Source organism: Urocitellus parryii, chromosome 2, assembly GCF_045843805.1.
Source record: "Urocitellus parryii isolate mUroPar1 chromosome 2, mUroPar1.hap1, whole genome shotgun sequence".
NCBI classification, from domain to species: Eukaryota; Metazoa; Chordata; class Mammalia; order Rodentia; family Sciuridae; genus Urocitellus; species Urocitellus parryii.
The window spans coordinates 95448150-95461812 of record NC_135532.1 but is presented as its reverse complement, the minus strand read 5'-3'; the positions used below and the strand labels follow the sequence as shown (position 1 = coordinate 95461812).

The window sequence follows — 13663 nt, the reverse complement described above, 5'->3', positions numbered from 1 at the left end:
GAGCCTCCTGTGTATCTAAGGCATTGTAGAGAAGGGGTTAGAAACTTCCTGTCCAAAATTGCTGTGAGTCTTCTCTTCCTACTCATATTGCTCTTCAAACAGAGAGCATGGTGGAGTGGTTTCCAGAAATGCCTTTTAATTGTGTGGGTTGACTCTGGCATATGCCCTTGCAGTCATGGCTGGCTGCATCACACTTGGAGCTCAATACAAAATGCAAATTTGAGCCTCCAGTTTAGAAAAACTGAAAATAATTTTTTTTTCCTCTGTTGTCTCTGTCCAACCTGCCGTGGAAAATTTTTATTTACCTTTAAAAGTCCAGTTCCCTATGAGTTGGCCTGTGAAGCCAACTGTCAGATTCCTCCTCTCACCAGCCTCTAGACAGTTGGTCTGGAAATTGAGCCAGGCATCTCATCTTCCCTCAGCTGTCTGTCCTAACCCTCAGCAGAGGGGTGATCCCCAAGAATATCACCACCTCCTTCCTGGAATGTACTGGGTGCTTACATGGAGGAAAGCAATGACAAATGTATTGTGGCATCACTAACTTGGAGCAGATGGCCACTGCCTTCCCGGTCCCCACTCTTTTGTGTGCCTGGGTCCCTCACCAAGAAGGGGGAGGTAGGGCAGACCCAGGGAGCCAGGAGGCAGCAGAAAATGGGGTGGTAAGTAGACTGAGGCTCCAAGTCCCCATTTGCCACTGTGTGCCATTTGCCATTGTGTCCATTTGGACCCCAATACAAAACACAAATTCCAAAATAACATTAATAGTGACTGGAGAGCACTAAATCCCAAATTCAGACCCTACTGAGCACCCAGGCCCTTTGCAAGTGCACAGCCCACAAAACTAGCCAGCTTGTAGCTCTGCCACATCTGCCTCAGCCCTGCTTTTATACAGCTTTAAGACATCCTCCATGTAAAGATGTGGCCTCACTCACTCCATTTCCCTCTTCTGAGCTGCCAGGCACCTGCAGCAGGGGGCGCTCTGCTCCTCCTAGATTGAGGCAAACAGGCTTGTTTTAGGCTTGAATTCAGGCAGTATTTGCTGCTGGACAGTTCCCCTGGACAACTCTCCCCAGGAGGTGAGCAAGAGATTGCAGGCAGACGCCTCTCAGAGAGGCCAGAGCTGGGGCTTCTGGATTGCCTGCCTGGCTTGATCTCCACACATAAGTGCACATGCTACACACTACACAACAGAAGTAGGCATGCTGCCTAAGGCATTTGCCAGGTGCCTGGGGCACACTTGTTTGTGGTCTGTGGCTGTGTGTGAGTACAGAATGACTTATCACAAAAATAAACACTCAAAATTACTTGATTTCACTTATTTCTAATTTATACTATTCAGTATTTCTAATGTATGCTATTCAGTTTTAATAGAACTTTTGCCCTTTTTGATATATCTTAATTTTAAAAATTAAGTTCTACTTTTACTGTATTACACACAATAATATGTTTACTACATTATTTCTTTTCCTTTCTCTGTTTTTTTTTTCTATGAAATCTTAAGACCAATGCTTAGATCATTAGCTTTTAGGGTTTTAAAATTTTCTCTAACATAGGAATTAAAACTATATATGTTCCTAAATCATGACTGTATCCCATAAATTTTGACACAGCATTTTGAATATTAAACAGTTCTAAGTACTTTTAAATTTTCATTATTTCTTTTGTCCTGTTATTTATTTAGAAATGTGGTTTTAGTATAAAAGCATCAACTTTAAAATAGTTATTAATTTCTAAGTTAACTGCATTGTGTGGGTTGTATGACACCAAGTCATAGAGATGTGTTGACACTTGCTTTATAAGTTAAAAATCTTGCAATGAACACCCATCAACTCTCCACCCCCATTCAACACTTATTAATGTTCCATGTGTTTCTTTGAATGCATGTTTAATTTTTTTTGTAAAAGGTACTATATGTATTCATAAAATCAAGCTTGATATTTTAAATCTTGTATGTATTTACAAATGTATGTCTATCAAGTCTGTGTACTTTTGAAATCTTCATTTTGATGATAGTTCAATGGCAGTTTCTTACTATAGTTTTTTCAATTTCTACCTTGTGTATTTTAAGGTTATTATATGAACCTCTTATAAATTTAGGATCTTCCTTGTGAATCAGACACTTTTCCATCATGTAGACTCTATTATTATTACTATTATTATCATCATCATCATCATCATTATCATTGTTATTATATAAATCTATAGCCTTCTTATTGTACATGGTAGTTGGGTTCATCCCGACATAATCATATATGCATGGAATTGGATCTTGGTTCACCATCCCTTCTTCTTCCCTCCCTTTTCCCTTCTGTCCTCCCTCCCCTCCCCTGTTCTTTTTCCTCTACTCTGCTAGACTTCCTTTTGCTCAACATACAGACTCTCTTTAATTACTACACAATGGTTTTACTTAGAAGTATATTTAATCTGATATTAATATAGCTATTCCAGCTTTTATAAACATGTGCCTGGAATTTTTTTCCCCATCATTTTACTTTCAACCTTTCCATTTCCCTATGTTGTAGATGTGTCTTCTGAAAACAGTTCATGCTGGATATTGTTTTTAAATCAAGTCTATCGGGGCTGGGGATGTGGCTCAAGTGGTAGTGTGCTCTCCTGGCATGCCTGTGGCCCAGGTTCGACCCTCAGCACCACATACAAACAAAGATGTTGTGTCCACCAAAACTAAAAAATAAATATTAAAAAAATTCTCACTCTCTCTCTCTCTTAAAAAAAATAAAATAAAATAAAAATCAAGTCTATCAATCACTGATTGTAACTGGCATGTTTGTGTATATTTTTATTGTCATTACTGATATATTTAAATGGACTTGGTTCTGCCACTGGTCATGCCAATGGTCATTTGTGCCCTCTACCTGTCCTTTCTTGCCTTTAATCTTTTCCCTTCCTTGGCTTTTTATTTTTAAATATTTACTTTTGTCTTTGTTTTTATTCCATTTTCCCTTGCTATATTTTTGGTAGTTAGCTACTTTCTATTTTTCCATGTGTGCCCTCAAAAATTTTAATGCATTTTTATTTTATTTTATTTTCACATTACAATTTTTATTACACATATAGAGCACAATTTTTCAAATCTCTGGTTGTATACAAAGTATATTCACCCCAATTTGTGTCTTCATACATGTACTTTGAATAATAATGACCATCGCATTCCACCATCATTTCTAACCCCATACCCCCTCCCTTCCCCTCCAACCCCTCTTGTATTAAGAATTGTAAGGCCAAATAATAGTAATAGAGCTCATGTAAATAAATAAATAAATAATCTGTGTTAAAAAAAAGAAAAGAATTTTTGATAGACGAACTTTAATGCATTTTTAAAACAGTCTAAAATTTTTCAACAACCTAACCATCAGTTCAAGTACCTAGAGCCCTTGGTATCTGTTTACCTCCCTGTGATTTATGTAATTATTGTTTCTTTTTTTAGTACTACCTTTCTTTCCTTAAAGATCAAGGCTTCATTTTTTTTTCTTTTTTCGGTAATAGAGATCATTTTATTATTTGTTGTCTTTTTTCCTACTTAATTAGTAAATAAAAATATTTAATTTGATGCTCATAGTCTTAGTTACCACTGTTTCTTCTGTTAAAACCATTAGGTGACAAGTGCTTTATATTCATATGTTTGTTAACAAGTACAGCTTTTTGGTAACCCACAAATTAAACATTACTATTATTTAAAAATACATATGTTGTCCTGGGGGTTTAACTTAGTGCTAGAGCACTTGCCTACCATGCTTGAGACCTCCGAGTTAGATCCCCAGCACCATAAAATAAGTAAATAAAAATACATTTGTCTAGATTTACCTAAATATGGACAAATTTTATCACTATTACTTCTTGCATCTTACTTCTTCCTTCTGTGGCCATTTTTTCCCCTCTATGTACATGCTTTAGAGTTTCCTTTAGTAAAGCTCTTTGTGATAGACTTATTTTTAAAATCTGAAATATTCTTCCTAGTTGTCAAAAATTTTTTTGAAAGGCAGTTTTTCTAAATTGACAAAAATTTTCTTCTGCTACCTTAAAGATACTCAGTAGTCTTGTGGTTTCCACTGTTGCTGTTATTAATAATTCAGCTGCTGCCCAATTATCTTTGTAGAAGATCTAGTCTTTCTTTTGGCTGATTTTAAGTTTTCTTTCTCTTGGCATTCTGCCAAGACAGTGCCCTATTCCAAATCTAATTGTTGCTTTCTTTTTATTTATGCTACCTGTTATAGCTTGTCTTCATTTTATCTGTGCACCCATATCATTCTGAAAAATGATCATTCCTTTTTGTCCTTGAATATTGTCTTCTCTTTATTATTTTTATTTTTTTCCTTCTAGAATTCCATTTAGAGATAGGTTAGACCTTTCCATTCTGTTCTCTTAATCTCTTAGAGTCATCATCTCTGTAGTCCAAGAAGTTTCTTCAGCTTTTTCCTAGTTTATTATGTTTCTCTTCAGATGTATCTTACTGTTTATTCACCCATTGAGTTTTATAAGTTATTTTTTAAAATTTTTGAGAGAGAGAGAGAGAGAGAGAGAGAGAGAGAGAGAATTTTTTTATATTTATTTTCTAGTTTTTGGCGGACACAACATCTTTGTTTGTATGTGGTGCTGAGGATCGAACCCCGTCCGCACGCATGCGAGGTGAGCACGCTACCGCTTGAGCCACATCCCCAGTCCTATAAGTTATTTTTTTATTTTCAAAATTGTGAAGTCCACCGAAAATTAGAAAGCAAAACTATAAATTGCTTCATGCTTTTTGCCTAGATTCTCCACCATTGCCATCTTGCTACTATATATGAGCATGTGTACATCCATATCTGTGTTAGTGCTCATGCGTGTACACACACATGATCCTACTCCCCTTTAGAAAAAACATCTAAAAGTAGGCTATAACAGTAACATTAAAAGAAAAGCATACCTGTTTCAAAAACAAAGACATTCTCTTATACAAACAGTATCCAAACAGTATCGTACTATTATCACATCCAAGGAAATCCACACAATTCAGTAACATCACCCAACATATTCTTCATACTCAAATTTCTCCAGTTCCCCAAATGTTATTTATGTGTCTCTTCTTTTTCTTTTTTCCTGAAGTACTGGATTGAACCCAGAGCTCGTGCATGCTAGGCAAGTGCTCTACCAATGAGTTACATACTTGGCCAGCCAAATATCATTTGTATCAGTTCTTTTTTTAAAATCTGGGATCCAATTAAGGTTCATACAATTACATTTGACTATTCCATCTCTTTATTCTCTCTTATTCTAGAACAGTACCCCATCCATATCCCTCTGTTTCTCATGACATGAAACCTACAAAGAGTATAGGTGAAGCATTCTTTTTTTTAGAGAGAGAGAGAGAGAGAATTTTAATATTTATTTTTTAGTTTTCGGTGGACACAACATCTTTGTATGTGGTCCTGAGGATCGAACCCGGGCCTCACGCATGCCAGGTGAGCGCGCTACCGCTTGAGCCACATCCCCAGCCCGAGGTGAAGTATCCTTAAGAACATTCTACATTCTGCAAGTTGTCCAGTGACCTTCTCAATAGGCTTAAATTCGCACACATTTCCAGCAGGAACCTCCGGAGCACTGATCCCACAAGAGGCACACAGTATCAGATCGTGGTTTTAGGGAGTCCTGCCAGGTCTCACCATACCAGGACACATTTTCCTCCTTGTAATTAATAAGTCATCTGTGAGTGCTTCTGTTAGCCTTTTAAAATATTTGCCCCCCCTCAAAAAAAAAACTGTCATAGAATGGTTTTAGCATCCCTGAGCCATCAGTTTCTACATTTATAATTAACATTGTAAGTTACAACTAGTGATTTTTCTAGTTCAACTATTTCCTCCATGTTTATATGCCAGTATTCTTATATAAAGAAGAGCTTTTTCTCCCCTTCTTCACCCCTCTTTGGAAACCTATATAGACTTGTGGGTTTTAAGAGTTCAGCATATTGTAATTTATTACCATCTTGCTCTTTCTGGTATTCATTTTACCCAAGATTAGAACAGTGGGAATCCTTACAAGACAACTTATTTGTCCTTTTCACATGACCCTGTCAGTTGTTTTGTATTTTCTTGCTTCCTGGCACAATAAGTTGCCCTAGGCTACCATTGCACCTTCCCTGTTACAGCCTAGAATCAGGTATTTCTAAGGAACCATGAAACCCTGGCTCCATTAAAAAGCAAACAACCAAAACCCCCAAACATCTCTATTTGGTTATTTTTCAGATTAACCTGATCATTTAAAAAATTCTCTTGTTCCTATGAATTATATTTTAATATCATAGTAATAAATTTTTCATCCAAATAAAATGGGAGGGTAAAGAGAGGAAGAAGAGGAGGAGCAGGAAAAGACAGAGGACAAAGGGGCAAGTTCCTATTCATTTATCAAATCACACCAAGCAGACAGTACCTTCGGAACTGCCACAGGGGCTGCGTTGGATCTGTAGAGCTGAGACGGTTGCACTTTGCTTTCAAGTTTATTGGTGGATATTTGTTGATTGCACCTAGGAACAAAAAAGGCTGTGAAGAGTCCCTCCTTCGTGGCTATTAACATTACCGCAGGCTGTTCTGTACACAGTGTCACTTCACTGTTTTCCATAACTATCAAGAAAGATACCAACTAAGGTGGTCCTAGGAAATGAAAGCAGATTTCTCTGAGGAATTTCCAAAATTGAGCTTAGAAAATCTCTTCTGAATTTTTGGTGAATTCAGCTAAGTTTTCAGTGAGATGCCCTTGTCTGCTCAAATTGTTATCCATGAGAATCTGAAATATCATGAGTCCTTCCTAATGATCTAGTCTTTAATTGATATGAACTATTTTTATATTTATTTGTTTCTGCAGAATATCAAAATGCAAAGGGAAAAGGACATTCCCTTTATGGTCTTTATGTCACTTATAAAACTAATAATACAGTGCTATTTTGGGCAATTCATAATGACTCATTTCAGTTGGAAGTGTATCAGTTTTTTCATGACAATAAAGCAGGCCTCATATTATTTAAAAACTTGAAAACCATTTTTATAGGAAACTTGAAAAATGTATTTTTTTCCTGAAAGCATTAAATAGAATACATTTGTTAAACACAGTTAAATCTCTTCCTGATGATGCAGGATCCTTGTAAGTAGCAGGTTTTTACTGGGCTGTGATACCTCACTGTCTCCTGCAGGAGGGACTGTGTGCTCTAGACTGAATGTCCTAGGACAGTGATGCTACCCTTACTGTGTACCTCTTCAGAAGGACCTCTCGTCCCATTCTTTTCTAGCTCCTCTTTCCTATTCCAGAATACATCAACATACATTTCATTCTGGGAGCTCATTTGCCCCCCACACCATTGTTTCTCAAATCTTAACGTGCATATGAAAACCTGAGGAATTTGATGAAATGCAGTTCTGGTTCCGAATATCTGTGGTAGGGTCTAAAATATGCATTTCTAATAAGCTCCCAGGTGATGCTGGTACTGCTGGTTCTAGATTCACACTGTGAATGGCACAAGACATAACATGAGCCCCATGGACACACTCCAAGGCTCCTCAGACCTCCCCCTGCACTGATCAGTCAGTGTCTTGACAGCTTTGACCAGTCTGTTGGAGACACAACCAGGACCTTGCTTGAGCTGCACTAGAACTGGCTGCTCTTTAGCCCATGTGATCAATTTTTTGATCACAGGACCATTCACCTTGAAAATATTGAGAAATTGCACTGAGTGCTTTTCAACCTTCAGACTCATATCAGGGCACTGTTTCTCTTAATCCACCCTATTGCATTCAAAACGGACTATGTGTTTTCAAGGCAAGCTCACTGCAAGGAATAACAGCCCATGTTTATTTCTTATGGGCACCAGTTACACTAACTCTTGGCATCATAAAAAGTCATTAACAAGGCTAAGAAAGTTTTGCAAGCCTGTATTTTTCATTCTGACAGGTAAAATGGTGTCTCCTAACACTTCAGACTTTGCCTTCAGAACTTGTGAAAGCAAAGCCAAGAATTGCCTAATTTTTCTTTGGCTTTCTCCTTCAGTGTGTTTAACGGATGAAAGTTTCCATCAAAGGGCAGCGTGCTAATGTTACATGGCAAGGGCTCCACTTTGTAGCTAGAGTCCAGGCTGTGACTTCACACCCCCAGACTGCACTGCTCCAGGCAGACAGATGTGTGAACAGCTGCTTGTTATGATTGTTTCGCCATAGGAACCAGAGGCATAAAAAGGATGAGCCAAAAAATTAAATGCTTAGGAATCAGAGGTTGCCTCCCTTCCATCATCCATTATTACATAAATTCCTTTCTGACCTTGCAATGCCCTTGAAGATAGACAAGAGGTTTCCAATAATACATGCTAGCCCATCAACCTTTTACTGGGGAATTCCAAGTATATTTCTGAACATGTAGGAAAGAACAATTTCCATGACTTACGCCTGATTGAGTTTATAAAGGACTTCACAAACTTCACACCATATCTGTGCTCAGGTTTCTGAATTCGGCCCAGCTGGATCAAGTGGTGGTCCAAAGGGTGGCTGGCTAGCTCTTCCAGTTCCTTGTCATTCCATGAAGGGCCAAGGGAAAGCACAAATAGAGCATACCCTTGACATTTGGCTCTCAAGGACTCTTTCTTTAAGATTTCCCCATCCAAGTAACTGGTTTCCCCAGCAGATATCACAAATATGACTTTGTTTCTTCTCAGATTGGGTGTGGTTAAAAAGACATTGTCCAGAGTCCACCGTAAGGCATGACCAATAAAAGCATCTCCATTTAGCTGTTGAACCGATTGTTCCACGTGCCTCTTCATGAGGCGCTTACTGCTATAGGTCGTAAGGTTGAACTCAGTTCTAACAGGACTCTTCTGAGTGTTGGGTAGGAAGTCAGGGGGGGCATGACTCAGTAGGGCCACCCGGTCTCCAGTGACAGAGGTCTCTGGCTCTGGGGTGATTTCAAAATGATCTAGCAGGGTCCCCAGGAAGCTTCTTATGTCTTCAAATTCAGCATGTCCCACATTCCGGGAGCCATCCAGCAGGAAAGCAGCATCGACGTAAGACTGTACAGGGGGTGGTCTGTCTTGGTCACAAGAAGCATCAGGCTTGCAGATATCTGCAAACCAAGTCACTTAGGGTTACTAAGTAGATGTGGATAGAAAAAGATAACACCTCAATTATCTTAACATGTGGCAACAGCCTAGTCTTTGATGTTAAAATAGTTATGAAACAGCTTGAATACCAACAACAGCAGGATTTCCTAGTACACAGTTTCTACCTATCTCCAGAAAGTACAGATTTTATACCCACCTGTGCCTTAGACTCCATTCACTCATGCTATCGAATTTTTTTTTAATAAGGCTGCTTTCAACAAAAGTTTCATCTTGGCTCTGTTGAGTTTGTAAAGCTTAAAGTGGACAATTTGTCCCATGCATCTTGAGTATATAGTAGCATAATATGAAAGATTCTGATTGTCCTTGGTTGATACTGAAAGGCTAAAACCAGTGGCCCTTATCACCATTCTCACTATGATTGTTCTACCATGCAAAAAAAAAAATAATAGTAATAATCTGCTTAAAGTTAAAAAGCCATGTGTTTTATTTCAATTTAAATAAGAGTTCACAACTTCATGCCTATCTCTGCATATGTACTTAAGGACAAAGCTACAGCCCATCCTAATGTCTCCACAGTGCTTTTTTGTTAAAAGAGTAATGCATGTTAAATGAATGACTATAAATATTGCTTATTGATGGGCTCCCCTAAAATAGGTCATTTTTCTAAATATGCATATCTCATTTAACAAAAGAATGCATGGTAATGAAAAGAGTCAATTTCACTGAATTTAACCAAAACAACTATTCAGAGGAATAAAGTAAATTGGTAATGGAAGGATCTTGGAAGTCAACTGATCTTCTAATTTTATAGAGTAGATTGAGACCAGAAGAGTTAATCATTTTTTTTTTTTTTTTACCAAAGGACACACCAGTATTACCAGAAGTTTCTACATATGAAGTCATGATTTATTATCAGAGATGAGGCCATGTGAAACAGTAGTGGGGAGGCTCCTTGGCCCAAGGGATGGGGTGCCTAGATAGGTCTTGTTGCAGGAAGAAACATGCTGTGTGTGTCCAGCTGTGCCCCTGCTGGGCCTCAGTTCTGCAGTTTCTCTGCATAATTAGGTGGTTGGACCCAACTAGGACCAGATCCACCCAGAGATCCTTTGCCAGGGATGACATTCTGTCTCATTTTTCAATAACGTTAATGATTGAGGATAAGAATGCCCTCTTTAAACATCAAAGGAAAAGAAAAAGAGAAACAGCATAACATGTATGTAGACAGATGGTATTTAGACGTGGGATGGACCATAAATAAAAACTATTCAATGAAAGATTAATGACCGAAATGCAGATCCTAGGGGATGTAGCCAACTTCCTAACTTCACTCAGTAAGGACCCAGTAAAGATGGTGCTGCACAAGTCAGAGTCCCCCAGTGAAATTTAGGAAAATTTTATGGACTCCATGTAACAGATGACAAAACAAGTCACCTGTGTACAAGGCCGTTTATAGAATCAGGGACAGCAGGCTGCCCATTTGCTCAGTTTTGTGGGTTTTTTTAATTGCAGGAAATGACAGCCAAAATATCTTCCATCATGTGCCTAAGAGACAAAACAAAGGCTGGAGCCAAGAAATGGAGCCAAAACCCATCCCCAGTCACATATGTGCAACTTCTGACTGTGCACGAACCGGCACAAGACTGTGGCACGTTGTAACTATTGTAATCAACGTGTTTGAAGGTGCAACTGAGAATACATAGGGTGGGGTATAACTCCCCATAGCCTGCTTAGCACTTAATTGCTTTGAGTAAGACTGCCTGCGTCTAAACCAACCCTGTGCAATCAACAGAAAAGAGAAATTGATTGGAGAGGAGCAGAGGAAAGACAGAAAACACAGGAGCTATAAGAAGACGGAAAACTCTACTTCTCCACCAGAGTTGCCACCTCCCTATAAGGTCATTTGAACATCCATCATAGCCTCTCACAGATACCCTTGGAGAAGGGCAGCAATCAGGCATTTGCTTCAGGCCCAGATGGACAGTTTCAGGGGAGCAGAATGAGACCTCCATTCCTCATAATCTGCAAGCAGTTTAGAGCCAGCCTTCTTGGGTTTGATCTGACTGTAAGGTCTTGGGCAGATTATCACATCACTCTCAGCTTTATTTTCCTCATCTGTAAAATGGAGTTAATAATAGCTCAGATGTTTTAGAGTGATTATAAGGATACAAAGACAGAATTGATGAAAAGTGTTTTGGGCCGTGCTTAGAACATAATAAGCACAGTATCTTAACTCTTGTCTCATCGTCACCATCAGTATTACATAAAGAGATTAGAAGAACAGTGCATGGTCTATATTAAATGTTTGGTGACCATCAGCTCTCACATCCTCCACCACGAATCTCAGTGGCTTCCACAGTTTTCATAATTATTAGAATGCTCAAAAGAAAAATTAGAGTTTTCCAGTTAGACCAATAATTGGGTATAAAACACTAGAAAACAAATCAGTGGGCAAATCTTTCTGAGAGTTAACATTTTGGAGCTCTTTTCAATGGAGATTCATGACTTTCTATTGTTTTCTACCCTTCTAACACATTGTAACTATCTGCCAGGCATGGTGGTGGCACATACTTGTAATCCCAGCTACTGAGGAGGCTGATGCAGGAAGATTGTAAATTCCAGGACAGCCTGGCAACTTGGCAAGACTCTGTGTCAAAATAAAAGTTTAAAAGGGAACGTAGCTCAGTGGTAGGGTGCCCTGGGGTTCAATTCCTAGCACTGGAGAAAAAAAAAAAACAACTCCCCAAGTGCGTAGGAGGGTGCTGAATTGCTTTAAAGCATCTGTTTGGGGCCATGAACATTTGAGATTCAGAAAACTCACATAAAATACTTTATAACATGAAATACCTGGCAATGAGACAAGCTAAGTTTTTCTACAGTTCATTACTGTTTTCTGGAAGCTGCAGGAAGTAGAGAGGCCTGGAATGTCACCCTCCTGCTGGGATACATAGGAGGAGACCCTGCAGGCTGAGCTAACAGACTCCATCTGTTTAATCTTAAACATGCAGCATGATGAGGTGGGGCCAGAGCCCGAGGAGGTCCTCTCTACACCATGCTCATTCTGGCCACAAAGGTCCAGCTGCTGTGGCCAATGGTGACTCAGAGGATTTAAAACGCATGATCATATTCTCTCTGTGGGTCTCACCATGGCAGAAAGTGCACCGCTGGAGTCTCTCTAATGCTGGTGTATCCTCAGTCCCGGAGGGAAGCACTATGACTTGGAATGTGCCAGTGTCATCGATCTGCAAGAGGTGGGAGAGAAAGAACTGCTTAGTAGGTAAGGATGCGAGAATGTCCCCGTTCTGTTGACAGAGCTGGGACCAAGAGGGCAACTCTGCTCCTTCTAAGGTCATGGCAAGACTCAGCATGTCAGGGTGACCAAGAGCACTGCTGGGCTTTAACCGCAACCTTTCCTTTTAGCTCTGGCAAATTTGCCTCTGTTTCCTCATCTCTAAAATGGGAATATTACAATTACTAACAAGGCTCTGGGTAAGCATCCATTAGGCTTGTCATCATGAAGCACTTATTGGCACAGAGTGGGTGTCATGTGGGTCATTAAGGAGCATAAAGAACTTCCTATCTGTTATCTCAGCAACCCAGGAGGTTAGGTCTTAGGTTCATCCTCCCCGTTTTTAGAAATTGAAACACAAAGAAAGGTTAACAGCTGATGAAAGGACACCAGACACTTACATCATTTAAGGAAGAAAATCAACGATGTCTGCCCCCCGTGCCTAAGTACCAAAGAACCATGTAAAGTCACGGGCTGCTCTTGGTAACTTCTTTAGGTTTCCACCGTACACTGGGCCTCGAAACTGGCTTTAACACAGACTCAAATCCAAGTTTAGGCAGCTCTCCTTTCTGAAACTCCCAACCATTTCCACTTTGGTCCCTTTGTTAGCAACCTACTTACAGTTTGAGGGCACAGAGAGGGGGAAAAGATAACTGAGGAGAAGTAAGGAGACCCCAAATATCCAAGAATAATTAACTTGCCCATTAACTAACTCACAGATAACTGATAACTGAAGAAAAATTGTAGGTGTGATCCTATCTCTTGTCTCAGATAGGACAAGATGACATTTTAAGTGCTATGAATCCTCACACTCATGGCTTCCCTCTGTCTCTGAGAAGTCTCCTTCCTATACTTTATCCATAGAGGTAGGACCTTGGTTATGGGGGTAAGACCATTTCTCAGTCAGTTGGACTGGGAAAGGACATCCGAGCCAGCCAGACCCATTTTATCCGGAATTTGGAACTGGGGTTCTAAGGGATGAGGGTGGGTGTTTAATGGCAAGAGTTTCTAGAGTGTCCGGCGGTGTGTATTCTATCTGTGGAATCAGGAGCAAGGGAGGATAATACACTAGCAAAAGTAAGAAGGTTTTTCCTGAGACTCATCACTATTTCTGTCATTTTTAATTATTCTTTGTACCACAAACAGAGAAATATCTGCCCCTCAGAGTCCTCTCTGAGAGATCACTGGGTTGCTTTCATGTGCTTTCTGGGTTGGAGGTGAAGACTCAGATGGAGTATGTGATAACTGAAGATTTTGGCTAAAGTTCTAGACACAAACACATAGAGAAA

At 39.4% G+C, this 13663-nt stretch overlaps 1 protein-coding gene across 1 annotated transcript in view; it reads right to left on the bottom strand.

The window, feature by feature from the left end:
- Positions 1-13663, bottom strand: part of Col6a6 (collagen type VI alpha 6 chain) — a 110003-nt gene that overhangs the window by 3954 nt on the left and 92386 nt on the right. Inside the window, exons 33-35 of the mRNA XM_026384010.2 lie at positions 12231-12327; positions 8419-9090; positions 6421-6514 (exon numbers count right to left, since the gene is read on the bottom strand). Of these exons, the coding sequence (XP_026239795.2) occupies positions 6421-6514; positions 8419-9090; positions 12231-12327 (863 nt within the window). The remainder of the gene's footprint in view (positions 1-6420; positions 6515-8418; positions 9091-12230; positions 12328-13663) is intronic.